This window comes from Podarcis filfolensis, assembly GCF_964270895.1.
Source record: "Podarcis filfolensis genome assembly, chromosome: 12".
Classification (NCBI taxonomy): Eukaryota; Metazoa; Chordata; class Lepidosauria; order Squamata; family Lacertidae; genus Podarcis; species Podarcis filfolensis.
In genome coordinates this window covers 31,425,297-31,441,078 of record NC_139614.1, presented here as the reverse complement: position 1 = coordinate 31,441,078, position 15,782 = coordinate 31,425,297, and the positions used below count along the sequence as shown (strand labels likewise).

Here is a 15,782-nt window from a genome sequence, read left to right as displayed (position 1 = left end):
CTGGGCGGCCACCATGGGCACAGAGGGTTAAATATTCAGAGCTTTCCACTGCGGAACACAGGAACCTGCCATATACCAAGTCAGACTATAGGTCCATCCTGTTCAGTATTGTCTACACTGACGGGGCAAAGGCTCTCCAGGATTTCAGACAGGAAATTGCTAGCTCTACCTGGAGATACTCGGGGATCTTCTGCATGCAGAGCATACCACTGAGGCACAGTCCTTCCCCATGCTTGTAAGGAATTAAAGCAAGAGGAGGGATCTGCAAGAAAAAGTTGTGGAATGCTCTTGTCAAGCATTCCAGCCAGCCATGCCCTTTCCCTAGAAAAATGAGGGCTGACTGTGTGTAGTTGCTTTTTGAGTACATGATACTGAGGATCGGCTGAAGAGTTTCCATTTCCAAAGAGTCAATTTGCATTTTAAACTAAACAGTGACTTATTGGTTCATTAATTTAATTGGGCAGAAGGTAACTTCTTTCAGAACCTAACGTTCTATGCAGTAATAAGAACACCTAACTGCAGTTGCGTTTAAAAGTTGCCAGATGGGACAATCTTCGTTTTGCCACTGTTATGTTTGCTTTGTTTTTCCTTCGCAGAGACTCTAGATTGCTCTCCATAGGAGCTGGTGCTGATGAGGTCATGCTTTCCATTATATGCAAGCACATGGACATCTTACCAAAGAAGTAACTCCCAGGACTCCTGTTGATCTCTGTTTACATTTCAGTAAGCTGAATTGTGTAGATTCGGTGAGGAAAAAATATCCAAAAGATCTGTTCTAAGAGTTACTTACCTTGAATGTTCTTAACATTCATGTTGCTGGGATTGTGCCTTATATGGTAATAACATACCTAATCATTGCCAGAAACACATGCAACCTTATTTTACCTCAAATATTATATGGCATGACCTATACTCACTCTCTGGTTGGGCAGAGATGGACTATTTCTCTGGCTATTCTTACAAAGCTAAAACATTTTAAATACGTCACAAAAGCCAGAGCTTTGAGCAGTAGCTTCTGGTGAAAGATTGTTTTTTCTGGGCCTGCTTTTAATTGCTGTAGAAGTGCAATTGTTTCTTATTTGCTTTTAAATTCCATATAATAGAAGAACCTCATCATGTGTCAAGAAAAACTTCAAATACCAATAGAGTTTCTTAAATGTCTGTGTGAATCCTCTCTGCTCCAAGGGAGGCTTCCGGCAATTCCTCAATTGGAATAACAAAGTATTGATTGCACACCTTTGTGTGCACAGCACATATCTAGGCTGCTCCAGAGTAATTGTTTAGGTTTATTGTTAGCGTAGCCGTTTTCAGCAAGGAGACAATTAAAATGGGTAATTCACAGAACATGTTTCAAAGCAAACCCCCTAAAATTCCATCTGGTTGGCTAAATTAGTGTAATTTGTTAACGCATCTGACAATCAAGAAGTGGTAATTGACTTTGCAATAAGTTGCAAACACTGGCTCGGTACTAAGCTGAATAAAAAATATTTTTAAATTTTGAAGAACTGGCTCGTACTATTTATTTTGTCTAAAGCAAAAACAAAGCCTTACCCATCTGGACAGTGCAAGAGTGAGGCATGCAGTTTACATTTATGACAGACGATTCAGATCCTGAAACAGTTCACAAATGATGGGCTTTCATAATAATAACCTTCACCCCTCACAATACGCATTGCACATTGCTATCTTAAAGCTTACCTGCTTTAAAAGGACTTGTCTTGATCTCTTGCCCCTTTTGTGTCCACATGACTGGCCTTCATCAGGCTAGACGGACGGGGGTAGTAGCCATGATGGGAAATATCCCTTTGCCCCCCCCCCCAGTTTGCTATTTAGTTGCCCTACTCTCAGCCTACTAAATCCTAAGTCTGGAGCTCCTGGGCAAAAGGGACTGAAGCAGCCACACACAGATAGTCTGTCTCACCTGCTCGGCTTGTCAGAGTCGGAAGGACTGGCTAGAGAAGAGAAAAAAGGGGCAAGAACTATAGTCACAATAGAACGAGTGCCCAGGTGCCCCAATATTCTAATGATCAAACAAACAGTGGGAGGTCTCTGGACTTGCCTACCCAGCTCCAAGTCTTACCGTTGTGACAGCTCGATACAAAGAGTTTTAAATTCATGTTATTTTCTCTACCACAGAACTGTTTTTAAAAATATATTTATTGAGTTTTATGATTGCAAAACAAGAACGATGCATCAATTCATTCATTCATTTAAAAAAATTAGTGATGAAATAACAACGTTGGAAGAAAGATTAAGATCAAATTTTCTGTTCTTATAAACTGTAGGTGAGGCAGCAGTTTTAGGATTTTAAAAAATATTTAACAAACAGTTCAACATGAGTGTCAAATTCTAGATTTATGTATGTTTTTTCTTCCCCAGGTGGCTTTCTCCAACCCCAACCCCAGCCACCCACATTTTTTTTGAAGTGGGTTTTAAGCCAGCATCGTTTAATATTAAGCACTTGGGTGATTTTTAACATCTTCTAAGTGCCATACAGATATTAAAAAATGAGACCTTCTCTGCCCACAGGCTCACAATGTAACAGAGGGATGCAGAAGAAATGTAGATTGGTGAGGGGAAGAGGAAAAGAAGCATTGCAGCAGTTGCTTCTTCACAAGCTTCTGCATGGGATCTGAGTTGGTCTCCCTCTGACCATGATGTTCTACCCAGAAAGCTCTATGTACTGTTGCCCCAAAGGCCTTTGGGCTGGTAAACTGTGCTCTCCCTTTCTTCTAGCTGTCGAGTTACCTGACTTAGATTGGGAAGCTTCAAATTCACCCAGACACAAAGCTCACTAGGTAAACTTGGGCTAGTCACTAACCTACTTCAGCAGAGTCACTGTGGATATATGAATTTTGGATAGGATTTCCCCCACCATTTCTAAGAATTACAACAATGGAAGTGCTCTTTTCCGTAAATTGCAGCTATTTTTAAATTTTATAACAATAACTATAACTCATGACACATTTCATTTGAATATTAAAAAAAATAAAATATTGAAAGTTATCTGCAGAAAGGAGTTCTAAAGCACATGAACGCATCAATATATCCTTGCTCCTGCCAATATGGTGCCTTGCAGTGCTCTTTTCCACAGTGCTCACCATGAAGTTGTTACAGTAAGTGCCGCATGTTTTAACAACAAAAAAAAGAGGTGCCAGTACTGCGTACCCTTGACTACCCTCTGATAAAAAGCCCTGGTGCCATGTATTTATAGAGCTGGTGGAATGGCAAATTTTCATGACCTGAACCCTCTTCTCAAGCCTTGTTAATGGGATCATGCGACCCATCTTATCAAAGATCAGATGCAGTACAACTGAGTTGGCCATCACAAGATCCCTCAGTGTATACACTCTACCATTTCTGCAATCTAGAGATTTATTTATTTTTAAAAAATCATCATTCACCTCTAACGAATACAATTCCACAATACATTGCTCCAGGTCATTCCATTTCCTAAAATAGTGGAACTGTGTTAAGATGAGCCCCTCTTAACTTCTGCAAAAATGGCAGCCTGCCAAGGTGAAAGCCCCATATCTCCTAAAGAGCTCCCACAAATCTGGCTACCGTGAGACCATGTAATCAGCTGGAAAACTACTTCACTGCTGCAGCCTCACTCTTGTCCTGCAGCTGTCCCAGGAAACTGGCTGACGAAGTAGGGAATTTCCATATTCAGGAAGTATTTTGTACTGAATTAATCAATTTGGCATTACTTCTCAGAAAGAATGTAGCCATCACAGCAGCTCCAAATATTTTTGTGCTCTGTTTCCCCCCCCCCCCCCCGAAGCTTACAAATATGCTTGTACAATATTTCAACAACCTGGCTAAGTCATAACTTTTGATCAGATCTTCCTAGTCTAGTATACTGCTCTTCATACTCGTGGGTTGGACCTAATCCAAGGTGGATTGCAACAGCAGCCCTGGCACCATGTAAATATACCTTAATAAGAAAATGGTTCTGATGTGCATCAAGTTAAAGGTGGGGCCCAGGTCTTAAAAGGCTGAAGACTACAGCATTAGAAACTAGTTTAATCTGCCAGAAAAAAGCAAATGAGGCTATCTATACCACAGCTAGCAATTTATAATGCAGTCCTATGCATATCAACTCAGAAGTAAATCCAAAAAAGTTCAATGAGACTGACACCCAGGAAAGTGTAAGGAGCTTTTGCTGTTATATTAACCAGTAAGTCTATGTAGTAAGCTATCAAGGTTTAACTAATGAAAACATAAATAATGTAGCATTATTTTGATTTGCAACCATTCTGCCTAACCTAGAGAGGGACACAGAACTATAAGCCTAATGGAACCAACTGCAGGAACTGCTAATGCTGGCAAAGATTTGGGTGGTCTCCTAGATCAGATTAGGCAGCTTTCAAAGAGGAGAGACATAGTAATAGGAGACATAAAACAACTGAATATCTGTTGCAAGTCAAACTCTGCCAAGAGTGCCTCACCCAATGGGCAGAGCTGCAGCAACAGCCTCCCGGCTGCAGCGTCACTGTCGCTTACTAGGAGGTAAGGCAGCTGAGTGCTGAATTGGCTGCACCAGTGCACCAAATGGTGCCATCCTCGACATTGCCTTACTCCTCCCAGTAAGCGGAAGCAGTGCTGCTGTGGCTCATCCCTCCAGGGGGAGCCACTCCTAAGCTCTGCTAAGAATGAAAGGTCAAATAAATTCCCGTCTTGCTGACAATTTTATCTTTTAGTAGATGAAAAAAAAGGCAAGGAGAACCAGCTACCCTAGACCCAAGTCTCACCAATAAGGAAGAATTGGTTGAGGAGATGGAAGCAGTGGGAGCTTGGGAGAAGAGGCGATGCTATGTTGAGATTCATGACACAGATGAAAGAGAAAGTGGAATTAGCCAGATGTGCACTCTGGACTGGTTTCAACACGTTAAAAGAAATAAACATGAGTTGGCAGTGTGAGGCAACTGTTATTCCAGGTTGTCTTGAAGGATTGTAGCCAGATTGCAAGAAGTAATGATACTACTTTGCTTTGGTCAGGCCTTATCTAGAGTACTGGGTCCAGTTCTGGGCACTGCCATTCACAAAGGATCCTGATGAACCAGAATGTGTTCCAATGAAGGGGTGTGTGTGTGTAAGGGACTAGGAGCCCAGGTGCTAGGTGGAAAGTTAGGTTGAAGCTTACCCTGGAGAAGAGACAAGCAAGATATGTTACAATAGCTATTTTCAAATATCCGAAGAGTTGTCACAAAGATTATAGAGCAAATCTAGTCTCTGTTGGTCCAGAATTAAAACTAGTGGATTAGAACAACCCCCATAAAAGAAGATTTAGACTAAGCAGGAAGAACTTCCTGGCGATACAAGCTGATTGACAATGGAACAGGCTACCTCAGAAGGTGGTAGCCTTTCCTTCATTAGAGGCTTTTAAGCAGGAGCAGGGTGCCAACCTATGAGGGATGCTGTAGAAGAGGATTACATTGGAAGGACCTCTCAGCTCCATGATTCAATGAACGGGACACAAGAACCATAGAGTTCCAGACACAGAAGCCCACTTTCACGCTCACTCTTTGTGGGTTGGACCATATTTTGTTGAAACCCTAACACCACAAAAAAGCACAGTCACAAGGCAGCTTAAGAAACTGAGAAAATTAGCAACTTCACACCTCGGCCATTCTTTTTAACAGTTCTGGTTAATGCAAATTCTAACTGCAGGAATGAACAAACTGCCGTGGACACAATCCAGCCAAAGTTAAGCACATGCTGACCTTTCCCATTGAAACAACGAGGCTTAACGGTACTTTGCCACGATCATGTACTTCATTAAAAAACAAGAACAACTGAGTATAACTTTACAGCATCGTCAAATGCAATTAATTCATTTTATTGTTAGTGGTATTTGGAAAGTAGAACTGGTGCTTTCAGACATTTTTTTAAAAAAAAATTCATGTCATTCTTATTATATACACTTCACTCCACAATGTAACTTCTCTTTTTGGGGTGGGGGCTCTACAAAGTGTTCAGCCTTGAGCAGAATTCAATTTAAGAACCCTACAAAATAAGGGTTTTAAAAATAGAAGTAGTTCTGGCCTGATAATCATTGAGAAACCACACGCATTAATACTTAATGCAGTTTACAAAAAATAGTTGATTTTTCACAGATACCTTTCTAGGATCTTGACGTGGCGCAAATCATCTCGTATTGGAGAATATGCATCACCTCAATTTAATAATCCAGTAAATTACAAAAAAAACGAACAGTGAGAACAGCATCATGTAGCATAAGAGTTTTGTTTGGCTTCCTCTGGAGAGCGTTTTCAGTCTACCCATCGTGGCACCAAGAAATCCACTTGTTGTATCAAATTCATTGTCCTGTAGTAACAAAGTAGGAAATTAGTCTAATTTTAATTTGCAACACTAAACTTGCAAAGAATGGCACCTCAGAGTTGCTGTGAGAATTTGGGGGGTGGGGGCAGAAAGAAAACCATGCAAACTGTCTTGAGCTCCTTAGAGGAAAGGTGGAATATAAATGTGATAAATAAACAGCTTTGCCATGATCCAAAGCAGCATGTGTGCAAAGGGACTTTTAGAGCCTCTGCTTGCAGAGCCACTTTCCAAAGTTAAAACTCCTTCCAATCATCTGTTTAAGGGGGGGAGGGAGTCTGACTCTAGCTCTTCCTCCCAAACAGATGAGCAATTAATTTTTTACCTTTTTAGAAACGGTTCCCCAAGCTCAGCTTCACCTATGAAATTGGAATGGGAAGGGCACCAATTGACACATGGTTCACCATCCAGGTGGGGAAAGCCAGATTCTGCATGTGTAGTTCTGACCAGAAAAGAGCGCTTTTTCTTTTTTAATTAAGAAAACTGTGACCAGGCACACCACAAAATTTATAGGCATATTTTGACGATGCAAATTCCATAGAGAAATCTCAAAATAATTTAAGTAAACATATGAAAATGTTTGAAAAATTGATACCTAGAAATTTTGTTTCTGGAAATAAAAGCACATCTACTACTAGAATTCAAAATTACAGGTTTTTAAAAAATATATAAAATAAAAACCCAACAAATTATATACTGACACATTTCAGAAAAGAACTACATTTATCAGTCAGAGAGTTAAACAAATTCTAAATTCATCTAAAGTAACTGAATACTTTAATCATATACATACCATTTCAGCTAGCATTTTATTTTGCTGTTTAACTTCTGATCCAATTTCAATGGAAAGCTATGAGGAAAAAGAAGATTGTGATCCCATACTGCTAACTGGATTACATCATGCAAAACTAAGTTTCTTTGGGAAACATCAAACGTAGCTAATATGCTTTCTGGAATCATCTTAAAGATCCAAGATACAGGCAACTCTAAAAATATTCTAAAAGATAATAGTAAATTCTAGTCTATGGTTTTCAGATACTGTATAAAACTTCTCTCAAACTAACAGCAACTAAAGCCAAGTATTGACATTTTGTAGTGTCATGTTACAAATCTTTTGTTCAAATTTCTTTATTTCTTGATATGAGATGCTTCAAGTTATTTAACATACCCCAGTTTTTGTTTTCATTCTACTTGAGTATTTTAAACCACCTCCATATTTACGCTATAAGAGATGTGCTATAGTGCAGCCTTCTACAGCCTGGTTCCCTGATGGGTGTGGTAGTCCAACAACATATGGAGGGCACCAGGTTGGGGAAGCCTGCAGTAGAGCACAGTTACCTTCCCTTCAGTGTACAATGCCCAATAAAATCAGATTTACTGTACTTTATCTGCAGCACCCTTGCTCTCACACTGTGTTTCAAATAACATAGGCTGATGGGGGTGAGAATTGTCTTGCTTTGACACAACCCATTTAGCTATGTTTATTCCATTGGAATAGGAATAATTTAGCCTGATGGTTTACTGGTAGGTCGGTTAACTGACCTTGCTGACTTATAAGTCCTTTGGGAGTGCAACCCTTAGACACGGTGTGCCAAATAAGAAGGGCTTCTGCTTTCCCAACCTGTAACTAATATCTTGATTAGCCAGAAAGGTCAGCAGGAGCTCAAATCCAATTAGATGGAGAATTTGTTCCACGAATGAGTCCACCATGCCTTCTGATGGGCAATATTTTGCCCAAATTCAATTAAGCTGTCTCGGTTTTTGTGATTATATTGCTATTACCCTGATTGAGCAAGCATTATGTACTGCCATCAATTTTAATGCTTCTGTAATAATATACTTACTGATTTTATGGTAGTGACTTTAGAACGCAAACTTTCCGTTAACTTCTCATTTTCTTCCTCAAATACACTGTACCCGCTGTTGCTGTAGCCATAATTGCCGCCAGCAGCTCCTTCACCTGAGAAGGACATCAGTTTAGACCCCAGAAATAGAGCAAAAAACAAAACAAACAGGATTTCTAGAGGGGGAAGAGCAATTTCCTTTTATTACACCTGTCTAAAGAGATTGAGGCAGGCTTTGGTATTACACGAGATGAAGACCCAAAGTGTATGAAGAAAGGAGATGAAGGGAACACAAACAAATGTACCTACTCCACCAAATGCCTCCCCATAAAACTTTTTCACATATAATTCCAAATCAAAGGGAATCTGTATATCATTCAAAAATGATTGAACAGTCCAAAACCACCTCCCATTCCCACAACTTTCATCCTGACAAACATCCAGGTCCATCACTGTTCTTTCCTTCACCTTCCAAAATGCTAATGCCTTGCTGAATCATCTCCTGTTAGATGAATGCACCATCTTGATTAGACTTGAACAGAGACTCGTATCTGAATGAATTCCTCGATGTAAATTCAAATGCTACCAGATGGCTCAAAAGATAATTTACTACACTACAACAATTCGTGAACAGCCATGGATACAGCCAGAGATACATGCAACAATATCCATTTTTACAGCATAGATTTTAAGTGTTAAAAGAAACCCCAAATCTATGCTGTAAATATTTCATACATGCACACACACACACAGAGAGAGAGAGAGAGAGAGAGAGAGAGTGCAGTTGCTTCATGCTGTGTCACACAAATGCAAAAACAAGGCCATTAGTGGATCTCTTGCTGGACTGCAACTCCCATCATTCTTGACCACTGGCCATGCTGGCTGGGTGCTGGGAACTGAAGTCCAACAATGTGTTGGCCCCAGATTCCTCACCCCAGCCGTCACAATTTAAGGATGTACTGTTTGTAACGCTCTTCAGTGCCTTCAATATGGCATGGCAGAGATACTTGGAAACAAAATTGGAAGCGCATACATTAAAGTCTCCGAACATGCAAGTGATAGGAGTCACCAGACTAGAATGAGCAAGGAACGCCTTTTCAACACAATGAAAGTACAAGCTGCCCTAGTCAACACACAAGCTGTTATGTGCACATCTGAAAGAAAATCCATGGTGTAGCCAAATAAACTGAAAATACAACATGTACTGTTTAGAATAATTATTGGCAATTTTAACTGGCCTTAATTTAGTTCCAATTTTAATCAGTGCTTCAATCTGTAGTCCACCACTTTAAGGAGACTTTTGGAAGCGGACATTACCACAACTTTCAACAGATTGGTTAATGAGATTCTGTCTTTTCCAAAAACAAAGACACCACACACAAAAAAAACCTGTCAGGCAAATTGATAGCAAGTACTTTTGACTTTTTTTCTGCATTAAAGAGCAATGACTTTGCAACAAAGACCACAAGTGATGTAACTGCAAGTGTTATATCAGTCCACCTTAAGTAAACATTGCAGAAGACTGCATTTTGTCGCCTACGTGATCCTTAGCTCAAACATTCCTTTTGGTTGATCTGCATTATTCTTCCCACATAAAAACAAACAAACAAATCAGTCAGAACAATAAATAAATACAAAATCCAATGTTTAGAATTGTAAAGTTTATAATTGCAAAGTTTATAAGCCTGTAAGCCTATCCCACTCCAAGTGGCAGTGCCAAAATTAATTACAGATGCTTTACACTCGGCCAGTTTACTGTAAACTTTATGGCCTGGAAGACTATTTGACTCCCAATAACAAAAGTGAAATAATGAGTTTTGTTTTATTTGTGTGTGTGTATTAATTTTCCTGTGAGATTTCCATGCACAGAGTTTAGCTGGAACAATATTTACAAGTGGCTAGAATGAAAGATATCAGAGATACTCATTATGTAACTTGTAGACCAGCTCACTGACTTTTCTTAGGAAGCTGCATATCAAATAATTACTCAGTCAAAGTTCAGTTACGTATCACACCCTAGGGATGTCTTAACCCAGATGTTTTCTGTTTTATGACTGACGCAACATACAAACCATAGTCAGATTCTTCTAGAATCTCAGCTGTCACTTTCAGACAATGACTCAAAACTGCATCTCTCCCACAAGAATGTTTCTTGACTCCACCGATGACACTTCTATTACACACTTAGCAATTTCACAATTGCAATATTCAAACATCCACACACCTGATCACCAGAAGCAAGTGTCCCTGCCCCACACTCCTACCACAAAGATCCCAAGAGAAAAGAACATGAAAGCAAAGAAAATATCCTCACACATGAGTTCTGTGTGATTAAAAAAGCAGCAATATCAGTGTGGTGCTACTAATGCCTCATAAGACAGTCTAGCAAACGGGAGAAAAACCACCCCCTCCTTTGTTCCTTGGAGAACTCAGTGAGATTTGGAATGAGGTCATCAGTACACTGATGAAACTCAGCTCTACTTATCTTTCTCATCAGTCAGGTGAGGCGGTGGAAGTGCTGAATCTGTGCTTGGAAACTGTAATGGACTGGATGAGGGCTAATAAACAGGTAAGATTCCTCAGTTTTCATCCATGGGTGGATCATTTGAGAATGGAGGTGAGATTGAACCTGCTCTTGATGAGGCTGCACTCTTCACATGGAGCAAGTTTGTAGCCTGGTGGTCCTGATAGACCTTGCACAGTCAGTGGAAGCTAGTTGCAGCTGCTCCTGGACAGACAGCCTGGCCACAGTTATCCATGTCCTGATAACATGTTTATTAGACTACTGCAATATGCTGTATGGGGAGCTGCCTTTGAAGACTTGCCAGAAACTTCAATGGGTTACGCTGTTGGTAGTCTGAGACAGCCCAGAGGGATCTTATTTTGCCAGGTCTGCACAGACTGCCAGTCCATCTCTGGGCATACTTCAAAGTGCTGGTGATCACATCTGAAACAGATTGGGACCTGCATAGCTTAAGGACCATCTTCTCCCATATGACTATTCTGGGAGCAGAAACCCTCCTCAGAGTTCTTCTACCTTCCTCTACCTAAATACAAGGAGTCTGGCTCAGTTAGGGGTCTACGCAGCTGTGATGCATGTGGAATGTTCTCTCAGAATCCCTAGCTTAGCATTACGCTCAAACAAGGAACCATGCTGGTAAGCCAAGAAGACAGCTGTTTAACTTTGTGATGCCCAGATGTGGGAATGCTGAACTAGGACCTGAGAGCCCAGGATTCAAATCCCCACTCAGTCATGAAGCTCACTCGATGACCATGGGCCAGTCTTTGTCTCTTGAACTCCTTAGAGGCAAGGTGGAATACAAATATAATAAATAAATAAATAAGGGATGGGGAGCCATTTTCATTGGCCTAAGGGCTTAAAATCTGTTCTGGACAACCTTGTTACATCACACATCAGTGGTAGGCAGTATCGGAGGCAAAGGTACCTTTGTACAGTAGACTGGTTTCCTCACACACACCACTATCTCTCCTCCCCTCCAGGCAAGCAAGAGGCATTATCAGAGTTCAAAGATACATTCCAACCAAGTCAAAACACTTAATGAAGGTGCAAAGTAGGGATGGTGAGGGATGTAGTTAACAAGGAGGTGTAACCTGGAGAGACAGGCCTAGAGAGCTGCAACTGGGCCCTGAGCCACAGGTTCCCCACACCTGAAACAAATTGTTTCTGCACTGCAAAGAGAAACATTTTTGACAAATCAATCCAAATATGGAAGAAAGGTGTAAAGAGGAGACAAGAGAGTGAAGAAAACACCTCATCGTGCAGAATTTGTTATAACCAAATTACTGTGCAGGCAACTCTGCAAGTCCCTAATTATTCCACAGGGACTAAGTTTGCCGAATACCCTAGCTATCCATTAGTTTGCTGTTCAAATTAGGCGAGTTCACTGCCCATTACTTGACATTACCATTGTAACAGTAAATGGTATTTTCTGTCTTATCCATGAAAATTAGCATTCACCCACCAAAGAGCTGCTGATAAACGGAAAATATCACAAAGGTTCGCAGGTCAAAGAGTGGGAGTTTTTTTCACAGAACTCACTGCTAGGGAGAAAATTTCACAACACTCAGCGGGACATGAGGAGACAAGAGAGGGAAGAAAACACCTCATTGTGCAGAATGCGTTATAACCAAATTACTGTGTGGGCAACTCTGTGTAAGTCCCTAATTATTCCACAGGGACTAAGAGTTTGCCGAATACCCTAGCTATCCATTAGTTTGCTGTTCAAATTAGGCGGGTTCACTGCCCATTACTTGACATTACCATTGTAACAGTAAATGGTATTTTCTGTCTTATCCATGAAAATTAGCATTCACCCACCAAAGAGCTGCTGATAAACGGAAAATATCACAAAGGTTCGCAGGTCAAAGAGTGGGAGTTTGTTTCACAGAACTCACTGCTCGGGAGAAAATTTCACAACACTCAGTGGGACATGATTAACCTGATGAAGACCAGGCTGCATGTGGAGCATCCATATGGGAAATACTGCTGTTTTCATAGTACTGCTACTAGACCTGGAAACAATGAAAGGGGTCTTATCCAGAGTCAGTCCATTGGTCCTTTTAGTTCAGTAAATTACAGTACAGTGATTGGCCGTGGCCTTCCAGGGTTTCAGACAGACGTCTTTTCCAGTTCTACCTGGAGATGCCAGGGACTGAATCTGGGATTTTGTGCGCTCTGCCACTGAGCTATGACACATATAGAGTGAGCACCTCTCAAAAAACTTTATCGTTTCTGCATTGGAACTACTAGTTGAAAGGATTTCTGTGACAAAGATTTGGACACTGCCAGTTCATATTGAAACCAGTGCCCAATGTAAGAGAGAAAAGGAAGAGGAATGGCCAAGACAGACACTATTAAGTCTGTGTCAAAAGAAGTGGGATGGCATCTCACCCCACTGGCTAGAAAGAGAACAGTTGTATTGTTGGAAACAATCGCACCAAAAAGTTTTGGGGAAAATAGCATTGGAAGATCAGTACAAAATATGGATTCACCCACCCAAAGAAGTTGAATAAAACTCCTTGTTCAAAGGCATCCTTCTCCATACTTTCTTATTGATTACAAAGGAAAACTTCTGCTGTGGTCTATGTACTAATGCAATGAATGCTATTCGGTTCCACACTGGCAAAAGCCTGTCTAATTTGGTATCCTGTTTCTCCTGGGAACCAGTGTGTAATGATTAGAGTGTCAAACTAGGACACTCAAATTGCCAGTCAGCTGTGAAGCTCACTGGATGACCCTGGACCAGTCATGGACTCTCAGTCTTACCTACTTCACAAGGTTGTTTTGAGGATAAAATGGAGGGTGGGGAGAACCATGTGACCACCTTGTGCTCCTTGAAGTAAAGGTAGAATATATGTGTTATTACTCATATTACTATTAGCAACTAACCAGATGCCCGTGGGAAGTCCAGCAAATGGTATTCAGAGGCATGAAGCTTCTGATCCGGGGGGGGGGGGGATATTTTTATTTAAATTTCACTAAGTAGGGACAGTTACTTCCCAATCACAGAACGTTAGATTACTTATCACTGCCGGTGAACTCGAATCTCGGTTCAAAAAGTGAAACTGAAGTTCAAATTCTCCCATCACAGCTGTAATTCAATGAAAGCACAACATGAATCACAGGAAACAGGTGGCACCGTAGAGATCCACCACTCAACTTTACAAGGCTCCGGTGCCTAAGCAAAAACATGCAGCGGGTTCTGATAACAACTGCAGAGATGTTGAGCTTACAGGCCCAACCCCCGACGGAAGCAGACAACACCAAGGAGTAAGGAAGGAGTAAGTTACAACACGTCTCCTCTCGTCCGGGCTGCCCATTCCATGCACGCACACTTACTCGGGAGTAAGCCCTGCGGGGCTCAGTAGCTCCGTGCAAAGAGCAGGGGACGCTTTCCAGGGAGAGGTAACCTGTCCCCCCCCCGCCAGGTGTTGATGGGACCCCCAACACCCCCCTGCACCCCAAGCTCTTCCCCCGAGAGGAAAACACTGCCTTCGCAGCAAAAGGAAGAGTTAGCCTGAAGACCCTTCTGGAGAACGGGATGCTGGTCCCTAGCAACCAGCCGAGGTTGCTAGGCAACAGGCCTCTCTCCCCCAGAGGCCGTCTAGGCCCCGCTCCCCAACTGCGCCCCACTTACCCAGCCCGGCCCTCCTCATCCTCGCTCTCCGTGGGGCGGGGGAGGAGACGCGGTGAAGCCTCGCTCCTGCGACCCGCGGGCCCCTCTCGAAGCCGGCCTTCTTCCGACACTCAGCCGGGCAAAAGTGGGGGAGCTTCACGAAACTCTTTCGCCAGACTCAGATCACCCCACAAACGCCACGACAGCGCTTAAGTCCCGCAAAGCGTTCCGGGTAATGTAGTTCTGGTTGGGTTTTTTTCCCCGCAAGGTTCTCTGGGTAACGTAGTCCCCGTGAGCGAATGGGAAGAGGCAAAGAGGAAAGGCGGCAGGGCCTGGAGGTTTCTGGGTAATGTAGTTCCAGGAGACCCAATGCCTCCGCTGGGAAATTTAAGTTCCACGGGCGAGTAATAAGCGTGGATGGTGAGGTATGCGGCGGAGGGCTCTCGCCTATTCCTAAATAATTAAAAATGAAAAAAGCAACGTAAAAAGAACAAAAGCACGCCGTCAAGGAAAAGGAAAGGAAGTGAAAGTGGTTCATATTTACCTGCTCATCGTTCCAACTTTCTCACCCTCTCGCTTAATGGGCATCTACGGCTGTAATCCATTTATCCCAGGGGAGGAAATCTTTTGAACTTGATGGGACTTACAGAGCACGCCTAACCATGCCTGCTCAGAAGTAATTCAAGGGGTCTTACTCCCCGGTAAGGGGTTAGGATTGTTGCACTCTTACTTCTAAATAGGCACGTACAGGATCACACTTAACTTAATGAATTGCAGTCTGAGGCTGCTCGTTAGTTTTTGGTTGTTTATTAGGATTAGAAAACGTGGGGCTGTGGGTTGATTTGTAGAACACAGCCTATGATGCACCCCGGCCTCAGTTTAATATATTTCTTCTCAGAATACTCCCTTATATCTTGAGTGTGTGTGTGCTCCTCGCCTTTATGACAGTTTTTGCCTATGGGGGGTGTTTGTTTATTTATATCATATTAGATTTATTAGTTGCTTTTACCCCAAAGGTGAATTTAAAGTGACTTACAGAAAGAAGCTTTTAAAACAGGTATGAAAGCAAGAGTAAAAACAACCCGAAAGGCTCACCAATAGTGTGTATAGAAGAGCAGGGCCAACTCATAGAATCATAGAATTGGAGAGTTGGAAAGGACACTGACAGCTATCCATTCCAACCCCCTGCAGTGCAGAAATCTTAATTAGATTGTACATGACAGATGATCATTCAACCTCTGCTTAAAAACCTCCACAGAAGGCGAGTCCACCATCTCTTGTGGTAGCCTGTTCCAGTGTTGAGCAGCTCTTGCTGACCAAAAAGTAATGAGCAGAAAAGTAGCGTCCCAAAGCCTGGGTGAATAAAACTGTTTTTGCTTGCCCCCTAAAAACAGATATTGAGAATGCTGGGGAGAGCATTCTGAGAAGGCTTGTTCTCACATCGCCACATTTCGCACCT

General features: G+C 41.9%; 2 protein-coding genes across 2 annotated transcripts in view; one reads left to right on the top strand and one right to left on the bottom strand.

Moving 5' to 3' along the window:
- Positions 1 to 1,505, top strand: part of LOC310745757 (putative acyl-CoA dehydrogenase 6) — a 51,192-nt gene extending 49,687 nt beyond the window's left edge. The window contains exon 9 of the mRNA XM_083578807.1: positions 597 to 1,505. Within this exon, the coding sequence (XP_083434933.1) occupies positions 597 to 687 (91 nt within the window). The 3' untranslated portion in view covers positions 688 to 1,505. The remainder of the gene's footprint in view (positions 1 to 596) is intronic.
- Positions 1,506 to 2,139: 634 nt separating this feature from the next.
- BET1 (Bet1 golgi vesicular membrane trafficking protein) lies at positions 2,140 to 14,568 on the bottom strand. Its single transcript, XM_083578966.1, has 4 exons — positions 14,345 to 14,568; positions 8,187 to 8,302; positions 7,136 to 7,192; positions 2,140 to 6,330 (listed from the first exon to the last, which is right to left on the bottom strand). The coding sequence occupies exons 1-4, from the start codon at positions 14,361 to 14,363 to the stop codon at positions 6,175 to 6,177; spliced, it is 348 nt and encodes a 115-aa protein (XP_083435092.1). The 5' UTR covers positions 14,364 to 14,568; the 3' UTR covers positions 2,140 to 6,174.
- Positions 14,569 to 15,782: the final 1,214 nt, after the last annotated feature.